Source organism: Aspergillus tanneri (genome assembly GCF_003426965.1).
Source record: "Aspergillus tanneri strain NIH1004 chromosome Unknown AapTan_8_pilon_pilon_pilon, whole genome shotgun sequence".
In the NCBI taxonomy this organism is placed as follows: Eukaryota; Fungi; Ascomycota; class Eurotiomycetes; order Eurotiales; family Aspergillaceae; genus Aspergillus; species Aspergillus tanneri.
Genome location: NW_022984635.1, coordinates 515,555 through 532,679, shown reverse-complemented (window position 1 = coordinate 532,679; position 17,125 = coordinate 515,555). Strand labels below are relative to the sequence as shown.

The following is a 17,125-nucleotide window of genomic DNA, read 5'->3' as shown; positions in this document are numbered from 1 at the left end:
CCTGACGGACATGGCTCTGACGAGATTCCTCCATCTTCCCGCTGTCTGGATTCTATCTTCGACGTACAGTTGATGTTATACAAATGATTAGACTGTACTCAACACTATCGTAATTCACTACTATGCATGATCCTCCGCCCATTTTACCCATCTTCGTATACAGTTATCCACTCGTTTCAGCGATGTTTTGTCCGCCGGTACTTCGAACCACTCCCGGTGTTCTTTGCCGCAATCGTCACACCGTCCAAGGTTGCGTGCTTTGATATCGGCGAGTTCCAGATGGATCAGTCGCTCCACACGATGGACATGGCGCACCTTTCGTCCTCGTTCTAGGCCGGGTCTGGAGCGTCGGTCGTGCCATGCAGGTGATGGCTGCGGTGATGATGGCGTATATGGGTAGTACCGGATCAAAGTGAGGTCGTGAGAGCACTGTCTTGTCCATTCGTTCAGTCGACGTTGCACATTGCTCGTGCGGCCTATCTTCAGACGCAAAGTACCGGGGCTACTGTTCGTCGGGTTGGTCGTGAAGGTGTTAAGGTCCCGGGCTGTTCGAAGAGCGTCACTGACGCGACGAGGATGCCCAGACGGCGGGGGGAAGAGTGACGATACGACGTCGGCCGGAGGAGGAGTGGATCGGGAGGTCTGGGAGGGTGTCGCCCAGAACATGTAGATGTAGCCCGGCTCGTCTGCGTAGGAGATCGGCTTGGTCATCTCGGTAAGGAGAACTAGACTCGTCTCTGGAGAAACCGACGGCGGGATCCATTGCAGAAGAGGGTTTGTCTGTGAGGTCGATGGATCCTGAGACACAGATAAAGACGGCTTTTGGGCCTTAGGTGAGAGTTGCTGCATTTGTGGGCGATCTGGAGTTGGATGTACGGGTCTGGGTAGTACGATATCTTCCTCCTCGATTACCTCGAAACAGCAGCAAATGGTTCGTTTCTTTTGTTTCTTTTTCCTTTGCTGCCTGCGTTTTTTGACTTCTTCTGCATCGTTGATGTCCAGTACTCCTAGTCGTTCCATCAGAGTGTCGATACTGGACCGTGGCTTCATTTCGGGCTTGTTGGGCCCATTGTTCGTTTCCTGATGGATTGATACGGCTTGGTCCTTGTGCTGCCAGCAGTACAATTCTGTTGGACAGGCTCTCGCATGTTTGGCTGAAGACGACGAGTCGATTGGAGAGGCTAGAGGGCGGCGACATGGCCGGCCATTGGCAGTAGTGCCTTTACATGTGGTGGATGGGTTTAGCGAATCAGTGCGCGGCAGGAGAGATTCGGGCGTATTTGCGATATGAGGCATGATGAAGATCGCATGGAGAATTGAATAGTCAATGGTACCTGTGTTGGGGAAAAGAAGATACCAGAGGCCCCGAATGAGGTCATGGAAGAATCTTTAGATGAACGGGCTAAACATAGTGAAAGAAAGCAGCACCGCCCACCAGGCCGTCAGGTGGGCCTGACCCACTCCCAAGGCTCATAGTGACATAGCGATGTGGATCGAGGCAACTCAGTCTTCAAAGAACGGTAATTATAATTAGACCGGTCAGCGACGTTGTTCGAGTTGGCGCCCGGCATCTGTTTGCACCTCCTCAGTGGCTGGAGCAGGTGCAGTGTCGACCCACTTGGCGAAGACAACAAACTGGCCTCGTATTGCATCCCATTTGGAGGTAAGGTAGTGAGGTACTCGTCATAATGCATACAATCGTGTGATCCTATAAGGCTCTCCCACATACTCCACAGCTGGCATGGCTCTTTGTCGGGTATATTTGGAAATGTTCTGTTTGCATTACATCACATCTCTGAGCCTCACTTTGGACGGACTTCGTAAAATTAGTTAGCAGCTTTTACTCAGAAATATCCAGCTTGTGTGTATATCTCTCTCCGCAGCTTTTTTTTTGGGGGGGGTTAAAAAGAATTATTTCTTCAGATTGTACTCCATTTTATCTATCCAACGTAGTCAAAGCCTGCCCCACGACTTTTCACCCAGAAGGAACGTGTCAGCTGGACAGTTTGTGTTTTGGCGCCCCTAGCGGCTAGCAGAGACGCAAGGAAGCGCTGCCTGTCTTGAGGAGATGTGGTTGCACCTTGGCTCTGATTGGCATTGTCAGTCCCCAACTCAGACAATGCCGCAGTCAGATGCGGCCGAGCAAGGCCTTGATGTTTGAAAATGACCCTCCTGAGCACTTCGCAGAGGTGCTCGAGATCGGACCGTGCACACCGGCCAGTGACCTGTATAATTAGGATACGACAAAGGGCGGGGAGGCTTTCTTTGATAGCATTTTGAACGGGGTCAGCTTCAATTGGGAGATTCAAGGTGCTGACCCAAAATTGAGATGCAGACCGGAGAGGAAGGGGCTCTGGGCCTTGTAAAGAAAGAAGGGTGAAGTTTAGAATGGCCTGCAGCACTGGTGGTCGCTGCAGATGCCCATTTCCATGGCTGGACTCGGTTTGACTGTGCTCCGGAGGCGCGCTCTTAAGCGCAAAGAGGAAGGGGTGATATTTGGGAAGCAAACGGGTAAGGAAATCAATGCCACTGTTAGCGACCTCGGGATCATAAAACTCCGACTTCTCATGCATCCAGCAGAAGGTATTGTATACATGTAGAATCAATGCAATGGCCTCTTCGCGGACGTTCTCTGGGCGCGCACTATGAGATGCGAGGAACGCCGAAGCGGTGCCCATGACCATGTCGACGCCAGCACTTCCGAATGGTATACTCTTGACAAAGTTGACAGTCACTGTTGGTGGAAAGACGTATGGGCCTGTTCTTTCGGTGTAACCCGCCTTCAGGATGTCGCATGCTGCTTCAATAATGGCCACGTCTAGTGGGAAGTCGGTCATCAGAAGCTGCATACACTGCATGATTAGGGTCTGAGACGCAGCACCGTTACTCGTATTCCAAAATGTAGGTGGATAAGGATTTGTAATTTCACCATCACTGGTGTCTAAGGCAATTTCGTTATCCGTCCGAAGTCCTTTTCCAATACTTGCAATACAACGAAGCGCCAAATGGCCACGGCAACGGGCAGGATCCACAAGGCCGCGGGCCGCTTCATCCCGTGCCGTCACCGCTTGTTCATGGAAGAATTTCAGAATTCTTTCGAGGAACTTCGCTTTCTCGTCATCCGAAGGCAGCGTCTGTATTATAGCCGCGACCCCCTCCAACACCTTCTCCATTGTAAGGGTTGTAGCGGTGGGCTTAAAACGGAACTGCTCGAATTGATTCATGAACGCGGGAAGCTCGAAAGTAAGAGCATTACGACAGGACTTGCAAAGATAAGAGATAGACTTGGATGCCGCCGGAGCGCATGGTGCAACGTCGAGAGATGCGAAAAGGAATGTCAGCACTCGGGGAAGTAGAGCGTGGGTTCGTTCGAAGTAGGACTGATACTTTCCTAACATGTCCACTAATGTTTGGCGAGGTTTGTCCGGGATGGCCATTCCTTCACTCCCACATAAAAGGGCAAACTCATTGCTGAAGAAAATCGAATTCAGACATTCATCCGCATGTTGGTTTTCATCCACGGCCTCGGAAAGCTGAGCAATGCAAAAAATCGCAGCCTCGAATGTTCTCCAATCTTGGTGCGGAAGAGATGACCTGGCGCGTTCCTGAAATACTTGGACCAATTCCACCCCTAACATTGGATAAATTGCGAGGAGGAAATCACAGACATCGCGGCGAAAAGATCCAAATTCCCCACGGTCGTCATCTCCCCAGCCTTGCAGCTCTTCTGGACTCGGGTACTTGAGCTTTTCGAAGCAGTCCATAGCTGCACGAGCCAAATTCGGTTTAGCAAAATCAGACCCGAGCTGTTTCTCCTCGTCCAAATATAGTTCCTGAAGGTCATCTGCAACTTCAGTCCACCATTCAAGGACTAATGGTGACGCTGAATCTTCAACCGCCGCATATCCTGGAGCTTTAAATAGCGTATGGAGTATTGCTAGGAGCTTTTCATGCCGCAGATCATGGGGCACCCGAGTCAGTAATTCCCTTTGCTTGAGTGTTGAGTATGCCAATAGTAGCTCCAAATATGTCATATTTTCGTCTTCAAAATCACCCTCCATTAATGAAGAAATATGGGCGGTACCAAGGTCACTAATTAAATAGTCCAAGATAGAATCTAACTGCTGCTGGTTGAATGTACTATCACGCCAATCCAGGAGTTCGATCAAAACTTGCCCTGCAGCTTTAGATAGGCTGGAGGTCTTCAAAGATTGGACCACGTAATTTGTAGTGGTGCCAAGTTTCGAGGCGGATAATGTATCTCGCGGTTGAAATGCGCTTCGGACAGACATCCATGACTTAGATCTGAAGTCAGACACTTGTCCAAGCAAATCGTTTATCCAGATGAGAGATATAAACTTACATTATACGAGTTAACAGCTTCAGTCCCTGGTCCCTCATCGGAGATAAGACTAGGAGCAGTTTCCTGCTGCAGTATCTGCTGAAGAACAAATTCAATAAGAGAGAATGCGTCCTTGATATTTTCAGCTATACGGTCGTTATCTCCACTTCGGCGTGACTCCGAGTGAGATCTGTTTATCTCCTCCGCGAGCGTGTTCGAGAAATAAAGCAAGCTAGCAATTTGCATTTCTGACAGGGCAGGGAGAACCGCATTTTGTAGATCAAAAGATTGACTTTGCTCCTCGGAAAGATACTTTCCATTCGCCAGGGAGGCAGCCAAGTTCCAGAGAGCACGCGTCCAAGGAGCATTTGGCTTCAAGAAGATCGTCGCCAGACTCGATGCCAGCTTTCGGATGACCAAAGGCCGTTCTCCTCCGTTGACTAAGAATACATAATGGTCTATTAGCCGACCAAGAAGTTCCTGGGCTTCGTTTTCATTCAACTGGTGCCTACAGTGCACAGGTCAGTGGAAATTCTTGCAAATATGCAAGCCAGTACTGAGGTAACACACCAGTCTTGATTAATTTTAACAGTGAACGTTAAGGCACCAAAAAATCTTAAATCAGTACTTGCATCATCATTGAGGAGATAACTGGCAATTATCCATGCATGGGGACCCTTTTGAAGGATTTGCAGATGCTCCTGGATGGCCTTGATCTTGGAGGGGTTGCCAGTGTTTGCAGAGTCATAAAGCTGGGATACAAGCTGGGGAGCTGTTAGGGACAGATCTTACAAACAATTGACAGAATACAAACTCACTGTTTTTGCCTCGTTAATGAGGAGCTGCACATCTGAGGCTTGGCCTGGGACGTCCATTGAGGCCGTATTGGCGGGCACAAGAAATGTGTATAGATTGTCAGCAAGACAGTATAGGGGTGTCACGTGTTGATAACACTATAGTGAAAAGGTTAGGCGGTGAGAAAGTGGGATGGAGGGGATGTGGTGGGAGAAAAATGAATAAATGCAGGCGTTCTATTAAGGAAAGCAAAGAAATTAATATCTAGAGTCTTTCAAAAAAAAAAAAAAAAAGAAAAAAAGAAAGGGGGGCTTGTGACTAGTCAGGCTAGGGTAAGAAGGATGGTAGCCTGTCCATCTTTACCAACAGCCCACTATATCAATCAATTCTCAACCAGACAATCAATTCTTTGCTGGTCCAGCAATGTTGAATTTGGCCTGATAGAGGGGGGAGGAGTGATGATAAATAACACTAAATAAACCAGAGCCTGTTATACCATTACTTGGCTTACATACCGCCAAGCCTACCCTGGCCGTCTGACGAATTCTATCGTTCCAGTTTTGCCCATTTTCCCGCAATGACGTAATCGAGGCAGGGTCACGGGTCTGTATTGTACTAAACAGTCTGAGCCACTTGTAATTAGTTAGCTACCTAGTAAGTTAACAGATACACCAGCCCAAACCAGTCTTGTTGGTCGATATCTCCACGTCTACCGCCTCAACAGACACTTGGCTGCGCCTATAACTATCCTTCTGACTTCCTTCAGCATCCTGGTCTTTCCTGACTACCCTTGCTGTCTCTGTGTAACATTCCAAAGGCTTGTGCTTGCAGTGCGTCAAGTTGGGATACCTCTTCCCGGACACCTGCATCGCTCCTTCCTCAAACCCGCAGTCGATGCTCTTTTCTCGCCCTCCAATTCGCCTTCGTTGGTCATCATCCTTCCCATCGGCTCGACAGCTATTTCTTTCCCCCCCACGATTTTTTTCCACCTCTGTTTTGCGCTACGCCGTCGACATGGAGACCGTGGACACCTCCGAACGGCTGTCGAAATTGAGGCAGTTAATGCAGGAGCACCAGGTTGATGTATATAGTATGACATTATAATCCCAATCTGTCATTCCAATAGGATGTTATTCTCACCATTTCCAAAGTCGTCCCATCAGAAGATAGCCATCAGTCGGAATATATCGCCCCGTGTGACGGCCGTCGAGGTTAGAATCTCGCCCTTTTGTTCTTACGTACTTTGGATACCATTCAGCTCCACGGTTATTATTGGACATCTTTGTAACTCAGAATCTCTGCAGAATTCGTCTCCGGTTTCTCGGGGTCTGCAGGAACTGCCATTATTTCCATGAGCAAAGCCGCTCTGTCAACTGATGGTCGCTACTTCAATCAGGCTGCAAAGCAACTTGACAGCAATTGGCAGCTCCTTAAACGGGGTGTAGAAGGTGTTCCAACTTGGCAAGAATGGTATAGCGCATGCAATTGATACGATATTAGAGGACAACGGATTGACTAGGTATATGTTTTTTAGGACCACCGAACAAGCCGACGGTGGTAAAGTCGTTGGTGTTGACCCCGCCTTGATCACAGCATGTAAGGTCATAATATACGCTTTTTATGTGAAATAAAGAACCTTGGAGAGCTGATTTCATATAGCGGGTGCGCGCAGCCTATCCGAGACTCTTAAAAAGAGCGGTTCATCGCTGGTGGGAGTAGAGCCGAACCTGGTTGATTTGGTCTGGGGTAAAGAGAGGCCTGCTGCTCCACAAGAGCAGGTGAAAGTACACCCATATAAATTCGCGGGGAAGAGTTTCCAGGAAAAGATCGGCGATTTGCGAAAGGAATTGGAGAAACGGAAAAATGCTGGATTCGTTATCTGTATTGTAACCCCGGCTTCTTATAATCCAGCTTATGTTGATGACTGACAAGAAAAATAACAGCCATGCTCGATGAGATTGCCTGGCTGTTCAACTTGCGAGGAAATGAGTACGTTCATGCGTGCCTATGCATCAGACTTCTCGCCTGCTAATATGTTGCTGGCAGCATCCCCTACAACCCCGTGTTCTTCTCATACGCCATCATCACACCTACGACAGCAGAACTCTATATTGATGATGATAAATTGACACCTGAGGTTAAAGCCCATCTTGGTCAGGATGTCATTATAAAACCGTACAACACTATCTTTGCTGATGCCAAGGCTCTCAGTGAGGCTAGGAAGCAAGAAGCTGGGGTACCAGTGTCCAAGTTTCTTCTATCAAACAAAGCTTCTTGGGCCCTTAGCCTCGGCTTAGGAGGTGAAGAGCACGTCGAGGAGGCCCGTAGCCCTATTGGTGATGCTAAAGCTATCAAAAATGACGTGGAGCTTGCTGGTATGCGGGCATGTCATATCCGCGACGGCGCTGCTCTGACTGAGTACTTTGCTTGGCTTGAAAATGAATTGGTTAACAAACAGACTACCCTTGATGAGGTCGACGCTGCAGACAAGCTGGAACAAATTAGGTCCAAGCATGATCTCTTCGTGGGTCTCTCCTTTGATACAATTTCTTCTACGGGCCCCAATGGTGCAGTCATTCATTACAAGCCCGAGAAAGGAAGCTGCTCCGTCATTGATCCCAAGGCGATCTATCTCTGTGATTCCGGTGCCCAATATCTGGATGGAACCACCGATGTTACTAGAACATTCCATTTCGGGCAGCCTTCTGAATTCGAGAAAAAGGCTTTCACTCTTGTCCTGAAGGGTGTTATCGCTTTGGATTCTGCTGTTTTCCCCAAGGGCACCAGTGGCTTTGCGCTTGATGCTCTTGCTAGACAGCATCTGTGGAAGGAAGGCCTGGATTATCTGCACGGCACTGGCCACGGGGTTGGCTCTTATCTGGTAGGTGTTGCTATTCAAATGAGAACCATCGCCCACTGACCACCTTCTAGAACGTGCATGAGGGGCCTATGGGTGTTGGCACCCGCGTCCAGTACACCGAAGTTCCGATCGCAGCCGGGAACGTTATCTCAGATGGTATGGCACATAGATTCGAGCTAGAGAAGTTTATTGGCTGACCGTTAAAGAACCCGGATTTTATGAGGACGGAAAGTTTGGAATCCGCATTGAGAGTAGGTCACACAATGACGCCATATGCATGGAACTACAAGATTGACAAAGGGATATAGATATCATAATGGCGCGGGAAGTGCAAACAACGCACAGTTTTGGTGATAGGCCGTGGCTCGGCTTCGAGCATGTCACAATGACTCCTCTGGGTCGCACCCTGATCGAGCCGTCTCTTTTGAGCGATGGCGAAATTAAATGGGTAAATGACTACCATGCGGAGATTTGGGAGAAGACTCAGCACTTTTTCGCAAACGATGAGTACACACGTAAGTGGCTTGAGCGAGAGACTCAGCCCATTTCCAAATGAGGGCTACCATGATTGTATCTCATGCTTGGCCGCATGCTCCTCATTTCTGGGCCTTAACGTTAGTTTGGCAGACGATGGACACACTAGGTAGATACTTTCCATATCATTAGGAACAGAAGAATCCAATAAAATGTATGATAACTGCTCCCTCCTGATGGAGGGCATATGTACTCCGTAGTATGTAGTATATCTAAACATCGATCCTCAGCCACTCTGGTAGAATTCAGTGTTGCGGAACGTGGCTGGTTTGCTGTGGAGAACGAATCGCGAGCCACCTCCAAATGTCCTCATTGCTTACCTTTCTACTCCCTCCAACTCACGATTCCCGTTCTGCCTCCGTACCATCCGACGAATTCGCACGGTCACGACCATTTTTCGAATTCGAGGACGATCATGCTCGCATCTTCCCCTTCCTGATCTTATCGCGCTGACGCTCGGACACAAACAATTTGATCAACGACAAAGTACGGAGTACAACACCGATTCCCCAAAACGCTTCCCCGGATATCTCCGCAATCAGTCTCCGAGTTGCATCGCATAGTGTTTGCTAGCATATGAGGCATTTGGCATGAGTGCAAGAAGCGATTACGCCAACGGGTACGGTTACTCCGACACCAGCCGGTACGATCGTTCCGATGGCGGATACGGCAGCGGGAGCAGCAGCAGCAATTTGGGGGTAAACGGATACGGAGCAGGAGGGGTTCGAGAACGTCGCCCCGGTGGATATGGAGGTTTCTTGGACCCTGAGGCTTCACAGCAGCCTCCACTACCGCCGCCCCATTCTCCCGACCGTCGCCGCGATCGATGGGATCGGGACCGCGAATATTCCACATCGCGTTCTCGTGTCCGCGAACGCGATGTAGATACTGAAAGACGACCGCCTAGATCCCGCGATGGTCGACCGCATGGAGAGGCTACTACCTGGCTGGGAAGTAGTAGCAGCCGTTCGAGGGAGAGAGGGAGGGATAGAGATAAGGACAATACTCCAGCAGGAGGGCCTCAAGCGACGGAAGGTTTGACACCCTGCTAATTTTTTGTTTTATACTTTTTTGCTAGCTGTGTTATGAACTTCCCAAGGCTTAATTACTAATGTCTGATGGTTGTTGCAGGCGTTCTACAGACCATCCAGCGCGAATGGGCATTCGTCGCAGCTGATGACTGTGTACCAGCACAGGTGGCGTTGCAGTTGATGGATACAAGCACTCTGGGAAAGGCAGACCGCGAGCCGGACTTTCTGAATATGCACAGCCAGATCCAAAAGACCCTGAAGTCTGTTGTCAATGGTTCGTTCTCGCAACTTTCGCTTCACCGCCCGTCCACTGATACTAAAACGGTCTCTTACCAGAACACCACCAGGGGTTTAATAGCTCCATTGGCACTTACCATAAAATCCAGTCAAGTATACAAAGCTCACAGGGCCGGGTACGCAACCTGAAAATTGCCCTAGAACAAGCAAAGTTGGGATTACTCTCTACCAAACCCGAACTGAAGGGTCTAGCTACATCATCCCAGAAATATGACGACATCATCCAATTGTTTAGCCAGATTCAGGAAATCCAATCTCTCCCAGAGAAGCTGGAATCGTTGATTTCAGACAAGCGATTCCTTGCTGCCGTGGAAGTGCTTCACAACGCATTCCGGCTTTTGCGACGTTCAGACTTGGACAATATCGGTGCCCTGGCAGACATTCGGGCCTACTTTACCAACCAAGAAACATCACTTACTGATATTCTAGTTGAGGAGTTACATGACCATCTATATCTCAAGTCCCCTTACTGCTCTGGTCGATGGAAACCACCGACATCGGAGGGTGAAGGCAACAGTGGAACCTCCAGCTGGGCTGGAATGGGCAATTGGGAGCGACCTGTGTATGGGTTTCTCGCGAAGCTTGATGCCAGCACACCCATGGTAGAGGACTCTTCACGGAACCCGGAGGCCGACACTTTTTACTATATCCGACTTCTGGTTGAGGCATTAAACAAGATGGGCAATTTGGACATAGCAGTGGACCGGATTGAACAGCGTCTCCCGGTTGAGCTTTTTGCAGTGGTTGACAAAACCAACGCGGAAGTTGATGCACGTTACCCAAATCCAGCCCGTGGTTTTGGATCTGAAGACAGCAAGTCGGCGTTGCCTACAGAAATTATCGAGAAGCGGGGCTATGTCTTATCGGAATTCTTGTGGGCATTGTATGCTAAGTTCGAGGCAATCGCTGAAGGCCACCGCGTCGTTCACGACATAATAGTGGCTATTGTGGGACGCGAGGGGATTCCCCAAAGCAGCAATCTTGTGGGTGGCTTCAAAGAGCTGTGGAAGCTCTACCAGAGTGAGGTAGGTAGATATCCGTACGAATACTTTGCGAGTTCTGATGGTAGCTTTATATAAACAGATCCGATCCCTTATGCACGACTATTTGGCCACCGATGGAGAGTCCTCCCTCCGGCCAGGAGCTGAAGACTCGGACACCAGGCGTCAGCTTTATTCGGGCTATAGAGACAAGAACAAGGTATCCTTTTGCCATAAATGGGCGGCAATTAGTAGTCGTGCTAACGAACAGCAGAAAATGTTCAAACTATCAGAGACAGATGGAACGACAGAGATACAAGCCGAGCAGGATGAACTAGACGAAATACTTCGCGCCTCTGTTCCTGGCTTGGTATCTAAGTCGAGGCAGAAATCCTCTACAGATAATAATTCTGAGTCCAAACAAGGAAACTCAGGCACTGGCCATAAGATTCTCCTCAAACCGAGTGTGTTTAACATGAGTCTCCTTCTCCCACCCTCGCTCTCTTTCATCCAACGCTTGAAGGAAATTGTTCCCGTGGAATCCGATATTGCCATGAGCACATTAACGTCGTTCCTGGACGATTTTCTCGTCAATGTCTTTCTACCGCAGCTGGACGATACAGTTACCGATGTGTGCACTCTCAGCTTCCTTGCGCCGGATGCATTCACCGAAGAACCCCAGTGGTCGGCTGTTTCACCACGGCCAGTCTTCAAGGCAAGCCATAATCTTCCCGTATGTGCACAGCATTTGCTGACTTGGAGAAATACCAGGGAACGGTCAAGTTCATGTCTATCATCAGAGAATTTAGTAAAATGCTCTCCAGCATTCCTCATGACCAGGCATTCTCACAGCTCCTCATAACGCAGATAGTAACCTACTATGACAAGTGCTGCGGATGGTATAAAGGTGGGGTGCCTTGAAAACCTGGTTATCTGGTACGATTTTTAACGATGTCTATAAAGCTCTTGTTACGAGGGTTGCTCCTCGAGATAAAGGCGAAGTTCAGATGAAGCCGGCGGCTCGATTTGCTGAGTCCGGTGAGCTACACGACTTGGTCAGTAGATTGTGGAAAGGGGTAGACGAAGACCGAGGGGACCTCATCGACAAGGTGACTTATATCTTGACTAAACAGCCGGTCAAGCATCAACTAACTCTCGCAGGAAACACAAATTCTTCTTAAGCGCACCAATGCCGTGCCCCTGGAACCGTATGACATCATTTCGGATCCGAAAACAGTTGTTGCTCTATCACTACTTTACAATAGTATGGTAGGTATCCCCAAGTCACTTATTTCGTTGCATATGACTGACAGCGGCCAAAGCAATGGCTTGCAAGTCATCTTAAAAAAACTGCGCCAAGTTACACAATACAGTTCTGAATCGCAGAAGTCGCAGCCTGAAAGAGGCCCAACCAACCGCCGATGGACATTGGTTGGCGCCATGAAAACCAGGCGTGACAGCGTCACTCAACCGGTGTATCTCCCGCTGAACCCAGAAACGGCTACTGCATTTGACACAACTCTCCAGTCCTTACTTGATCTTTCTTTAAGCTGTCTCTTCGCTTTGCACATTGACATTCGATGCGGCGTTGTTCACATGCTGACCCGAACAATGGCCGGACCCAATCCTCCCAATAAATGCAGTTCTGAACCCGCGACACCTTCCCCCAACACAAACACTAACTGGTGGCATATCGTCATGAATCAACCAACGGCAGCATCGCCCGCAGTCCTTGAGCTGAACAACGATCTAATCTCGTTTGACACAAATATCTCGACGTACCTCGGGTCTGCAGAAAGATGGTTCATTACATCGGGTCTTGCCAGGTTCATCGACCAGGCGTTCGTCTCGAGCACTCGTCACATCGGCGCCATGAATGAGAACGGGGCACTTCGACTTCAGTTGGACGTTCTTGTCTTGCAACAAAACCTGAAGAATATCATCATTGCTCCCAGCACGGAAGGACCTTATAATAATACCGCCGCTAACCACGAGGTCGTTGCTCTTCCACGCAGCGCTAAATTCCTAGATTGGTTCCTGGAAGGTGCCGAAAAGGCACTTGATTATGCCAAAGACGAAAAGAACGCATTTGCCACTCAAGGTGAGAAAGCGCTGGCAGCAGGTAATGGAGAGCCTTTCACCTACGATGAGCTTAAAGCACTCGTGGATCTGTGCTTCTCGGATGTTCTTCTGGGTCCCAGAGGCGCAGAGAACCGGGAGGATTTCATGGTTGCAAAGAAAGCCAGCGCTGATGCCCTTCTAAGACTGAATGAATTCATGTGGGATTCCAAATGATGGGTGTTTTTTCAAGTTGCGGAGTTTCTGGCATTCTATCTATCCAATTGGACCGGCTTTTCCCTTGGGTTCAATGGAATAGAGTTACATGCGACTTTACATATCAATTATACCTAGATATGCGAAGGAATAGAGCGATGACGATGACTACAGTCCTCCAGCCCTGCGATTACAGGGCAATCAACCAATCTGCTACCGCAGGAACATAGATATCAATGACATATCTGACTTTTCATACACCCGGAAATTGTCCGATGAACAATTTATCCGTGTTCAATACCGGCTTCATCACTCCTGGCGCTTGCTTCATTTCTACCAGAGGCACTGATTGCTTACAGTGGGTCTAGGCCCGTGTAGTTTAATTTCCCAACAGAAAGCTAAGCGTTTAGAGCCATCAGTCGAGTGAGTGATGATGCACAACTCTCTCCTTGGGTTGGGGTCTGAACCGACTTGATTCACAATCGGTATTTCAGATTGAGGCATCATTTAGTTATCCAGCGATAAACCCCAAATCTGGCAGCCATCGTTCTCAAATAGGGCTTATGCTTCATTTAAGACATGCCACTAAATACTTTGTTTTCGTGGATGGCTAATTTGTAGATCGCGGGCGTCAGGCGGTTTATGACTGCCCCGAGGGCCATCGAAGGGAAATAAGTATATCTTCTCTCCCTGCTGCTTCTTGCTATCTCTCCTTCCACAATCATTGAAATATTGTCCGTAACGGGAGACATTTTCGTCCTGGGATTCGATATCCAAGTGTCCATTCCTTATATTTCATTGTTTCCGGTGCTGGCTGCACGTCCGATCATTCTGAATTTGACTCAACGGGCACAGGCCTTTGTTCATTTTTAACTTCCGTTGCCTGCGACGTACTATTCTTGTCAAAGCATCTTCCAACCTCTTTTGCGAACCATAAAATATCAATCCTTGATCTCTCTGGGTATTGCTGCCTTAGGGACAATGGCCTCCGCCAGCTCTCTATTCCGGCGCAACGACAATGGCTAGTACCAACTAGGCTATACGGCCAGCGTCCATTACATCACGGTCACCATGGAGCCTACTCTAACTTCCGTTGATCTGGCCATTTCCATCCAGTCCTCTTCTACAGTCTCAGAGAATACAACCATCACTCCCCCAGCCCCGATGACCTTGTTGGAAATCACTCCATCTGTTACCACTGAGGCTCCTGTTGTCTTTGCACCGCCCGTGGAGTCGAGTATTGTATTAGATACTTCGATCTCTTCTATTTCTGTTAAGCTGTAGCCGACGGTGGCCGTTGACCCATCGAAGCCCATTGCCGCCCCAACAATTACTTCCAATACCGAGCCCATACATGCTGCTACCACAGTCAACTCCATCACTAACCCTGGCTCCTTATCCAGAAGTTCCTTAAGCGAAGTCAACTCGGGCAAGCCTACTTTCTACGGCGGCAGTGTAGCCGGAGGAGCCTGCTCTTTCAGCGGCTACACCATTCCCTCCAACCCATTCCGAACTGCTCTTTCTTAAGCCCGCTGGAACGACGCTGCCTTGTGTGGTGTTTGTGTATCCGTGAAGGGGCCATACGGCAACAGCGTCAATGCCATAGTGCGTTATATATCTCTTTAGCCTCCCTATGTCCCAGATTCATCAAAAAGGGAAGCCCCAAACATAAAGAACAAAAAACCAACCCAAAAACCCAAATACGGAGTAGATATAAATGTCCCGAATGTGAATCCATCCAGTGTCTTCGAATCCGCCTTCTCTAAATTATCCAACAAAGCAGAAGGTATCGTCGACATCGACTGGTCCTTCGTGCCCCGCAACATTGAGACCCCCATCACGTTGAAGAACAAAGTAAGGTACCTCTGTCCACTGTTTCTCCATGCAAATCGTCAAGGTCAAGGAACCTGTTCCTTCGCCAGAAGTCAGTACCGAAGGCGATATTACATTGCACAAGACCACGGGGAGCTACTATAACTTCTTCTGATTTGATCCTAAAAATAAGCACATAGCTGGGTTCTTTGTTCTCCCACACTAAGGATGAAATTGGTGATGTGTGGTGGTATAGCTTCCTTAGGCAGTCTGGCTTTCCTTTTCGTCTCTCCCTCCTCACTTTTCTTTTTCGGTTGGCTTTAAACCTTCGCTTTTTTCGCTCTTGCGGTTTATTAGATTTGTTAGTATCCTACAAAACGTTAGTGACCTTATATGTTGTATATTTTGTCATCCACTCCGTACCTCTCAAGAATAATCTGGACTATGATTAAGTTTTGATACATACCATGGATAGACAAGAAAACACATAACTACAATTTACGGAGATTAATATTTGAAAATTCAACTTGCATTCCCGATAACGCGCCGCGATATCGCAGGCTTCCGAGCCTCCGGATTAAACACTCCCAGCCATAGTTTCGCCAGCCCATCCTTGAAAATAATAAAAAGCGGGACAAAAGATAACATACAGAAAGAATCAAAGTAGGAGAGAAGATCAGACAGGAGAAAAAGGAAAAACAGAAGACCGACCCCAGGCTAAAAAGATTACTGTGTAACCGATCACAGGAACGCACGAGTCTGGTGGGAAGCGCAAGGAGAACTGTGCTTTCAAATAGAGAAGGGTAAAACATAATAATACCGAACTGATCCGACAGCAAAATCAAATGAAACCTGATACGGAAGGGTAGTTGTAGGAAAGGATGAAAGTAGGAAGACAAAAGGGAAATAGCGATCATGTGAGAATCTCAGCCTCCGAGATGATGAACAAGTCGTAGCGCATTTAAGACCGTAAAGAAGACACACTGCAGAGAGAATGTAAATTTAAGCAATGTCATTCGAACCAAATATCAGACCTGGCCCTGGTCAACCTCGAGAGGTTCCAGTTCCTTTGATTCTTCATAGTCGTCGAATTCTAGGCCAGCATCACGGCAGCGCTGCAGCCACTTCATGGCGATGTCCCCTCGACGATTCACCTCCACCTTTAACTTTGAGTTCTGCGAACTGATCTCATTGATGGCATGACTTGTCGTCATATTATTTTGTTCCCATCGTTCGCTCATGGCTTTCTTTTCATCATGCAATTGACAGATGTATTCAATCGCACGCTGCAAGATGGCACCTTTGTTCTTGTCACAGTTCGGAACAAGACGAGCGATTTGATTGATTCCCTCATTGATCGCCTCACGACGGCGACGTTCCACTAGGGGCCAGTCAGTATAGAACCATTTTTTACATGGTCAGATTAATTTACCCTCTTTGTGATTGTTCTTCCGGATCTGATGCCATTCCGGAGAGCCAACGGAGGGCTTCTGGTTCATGCTTTGGGCTTCGCGCGCCGCATATACTGCCGCAGCGGTGGAATTGTGCCCATGGGCGGAGCCAATAGCTTGGCCCATCTCATCTCCAAATGACAACCCATGCGTAAGATTATTATCAAAAGCCGTATCTGGTGGCGGAGGATATTTGTTCTGAGGATTGTGGGCGGCCAGGGCAGCTTTAGCGGTCAGGGCATTGTCATCTGAGATGCCATTCTGGGGGCCGACATGCTGTAGAATCTGCTGGTCTATGTTGAGTTCAGAAGCAGTGTTTGGAAGCCCATGATGATCATAAGAGCCAAGAGAACTATGAGCGAAGTTTGCTTGGGCATCGGGACCGGGAATAGCGCCGTTGCTTCCGTTGGAAGAACGGTTCAGACGCTGAGCATCCGGACCTGTGCTATCAGTGCTTTCACGCTTGCGCTTGTTGGGCATATTGCCATCCGAGGCACCCAGCGACGGATCGGACATGATGACAATAGTTACGGTTCAACAGCCCTAGCAATAGCAACGGAGGTTAGTATGCATTGGCCATCGTTGAGTCCAGACGCAAAACCATACCTGTTCAACAAGGCACAACCCAGAAAGGTTGTATAAAAACCTGCTACTTCGAATTTAATATCACCAATGATTCTGCTCAGTCAAATTCAAGGTTAGTGATACTGGCTTGTTCACACAATGTCAGCGTGGCCTAGCAGAAGGCC

General features: G+C 48.4%; 6 protein-coding genes across 6 annotated transcripts; 3 read left to right on the top strand and 3 right to left on the bottom strand.

The window, feature by feature from the left end:
* Positions 1–120: 120 nt before the first annotated feature.
* On the bottom strand, positions 121–1,296 carry ATNIH1004_010792 (uncharacterized protein; the record flags this gene model as incomplete). Its single annotated transcript, XM_033575360.1, has 1 exon — positions 121–1,296. The coding sequence occupies one exon, from the start codon at positions 1,294–1,296 to the stop codon at positions 121–123; it is 1,176 nt and encodes a 391-aa protein (XP_033421215.1).
* Positions 1,297–1,940: 644 nt separating this feature from the next.
* Positions 1,941–5,217, bottom strand: ATNIH1004_010791 (putative importin 13; the record flags this gene model as incomplete). Its single annotated transcript, XM_033575359.1, has 4 exons — positions 1,941–4,202; positions 4,364–4,850; positions 4,913–5,106; positions 5,161–5,217. The coding sequence occupies 4 exons, from the start codon at positions 5,215–5,217 to the stop codon at positions 1,941–1,943; spliced, it is 3,000 nt and encodes a 999-aa protein (XP_033421214.1).
* Positions 5,218–6,031: 814 nt separating this feature from the next.
* Positions 6,032–8,553, top strand: ampp (aminopeptidase P; the record flags this gene model as incomplete). The annotated part of the gene is made up of 10 exons (XM_033575358.1): positions 6,032–6,227; positions 6,289–6,348; positions 6,442–6,607; positions 6,672–6,733; positions 6,797–7,018; positions 7,081–7,126; positions 7,184–8,018; positions 8,069–8,153; positions 8,204–8,248; positions 8,306–8,553. 10 exons carry the CDS (start codon positions 6,032–6,034, stop codon positions 8,551–8,553), a joined length of 1,965 nt encoding a protein of 654 aa, XP_033421213.1.
* A 568-nt stretch (positions 8,554–9,121) lies between these two features.
* Positions 9,122–13,134, top strand: ATNIH1004_010789 (exocyst subunit SEC8; the record flags this gene model as incomplete). The annotated part of the gene is made up of 7 exons (XM_033575357.1): positions 9,122–9,566; positions 9,663–9,836; positions 9,899–10,884; positions 10,943–11,572; positions 11,611–11,746; positions 11,803–11,948; positions 12,001–13,134. The coding sequence occupies 7 exons, from the start codon at positions 9,122–9,124 to the stop codon at positions 13,132–13,134; spliced, it is 3,651 nt and encodes a 1,216-aa protein (XP_033421212.1).
* Positions 13,135–14,184: 1,050 nt separating this feature from the next.
* On the top strand, positions 14,185–14,640 carry ATNIH1004_010788 (putative extracellular cellulase CelA/allergen Asp F7-like; the record flags this gene model as incomplete). Its single annotated transcript, XM_033575356.1, has 2 exons — positions 14,185–14,355; positions 14,398–14,640. 2 exons carry the CDS (start codon positions 14,185–14,187, stop codon positions 14,638–14,640), a joined length of 414 nt encoding a protein of 137 aa, XP_033421211.1.
* A 1,313-nt stretch (positions 14,641–15,953) lies between these two features.
* On the bottom strand, positions 15,954–16,892 carry CBF1 (putative HLH DNA binding protein (Penr2); the record flags this gene model as incomplete). Its single annotated transcript, XM_033575355.1, has 2 exons — positions 15,954–16,306; positions 16,358–16,892. The coding sequence occupies 2 exons, from the start codon at positions 16,890–16,892 to the stop codon at positions 15,954–15,956; spliced, it is 888 nt and encodes a 295-aa protein (XP_033421210.1).
* Positions 16,893–17,125: the final 233 nt, after the last annotated feature.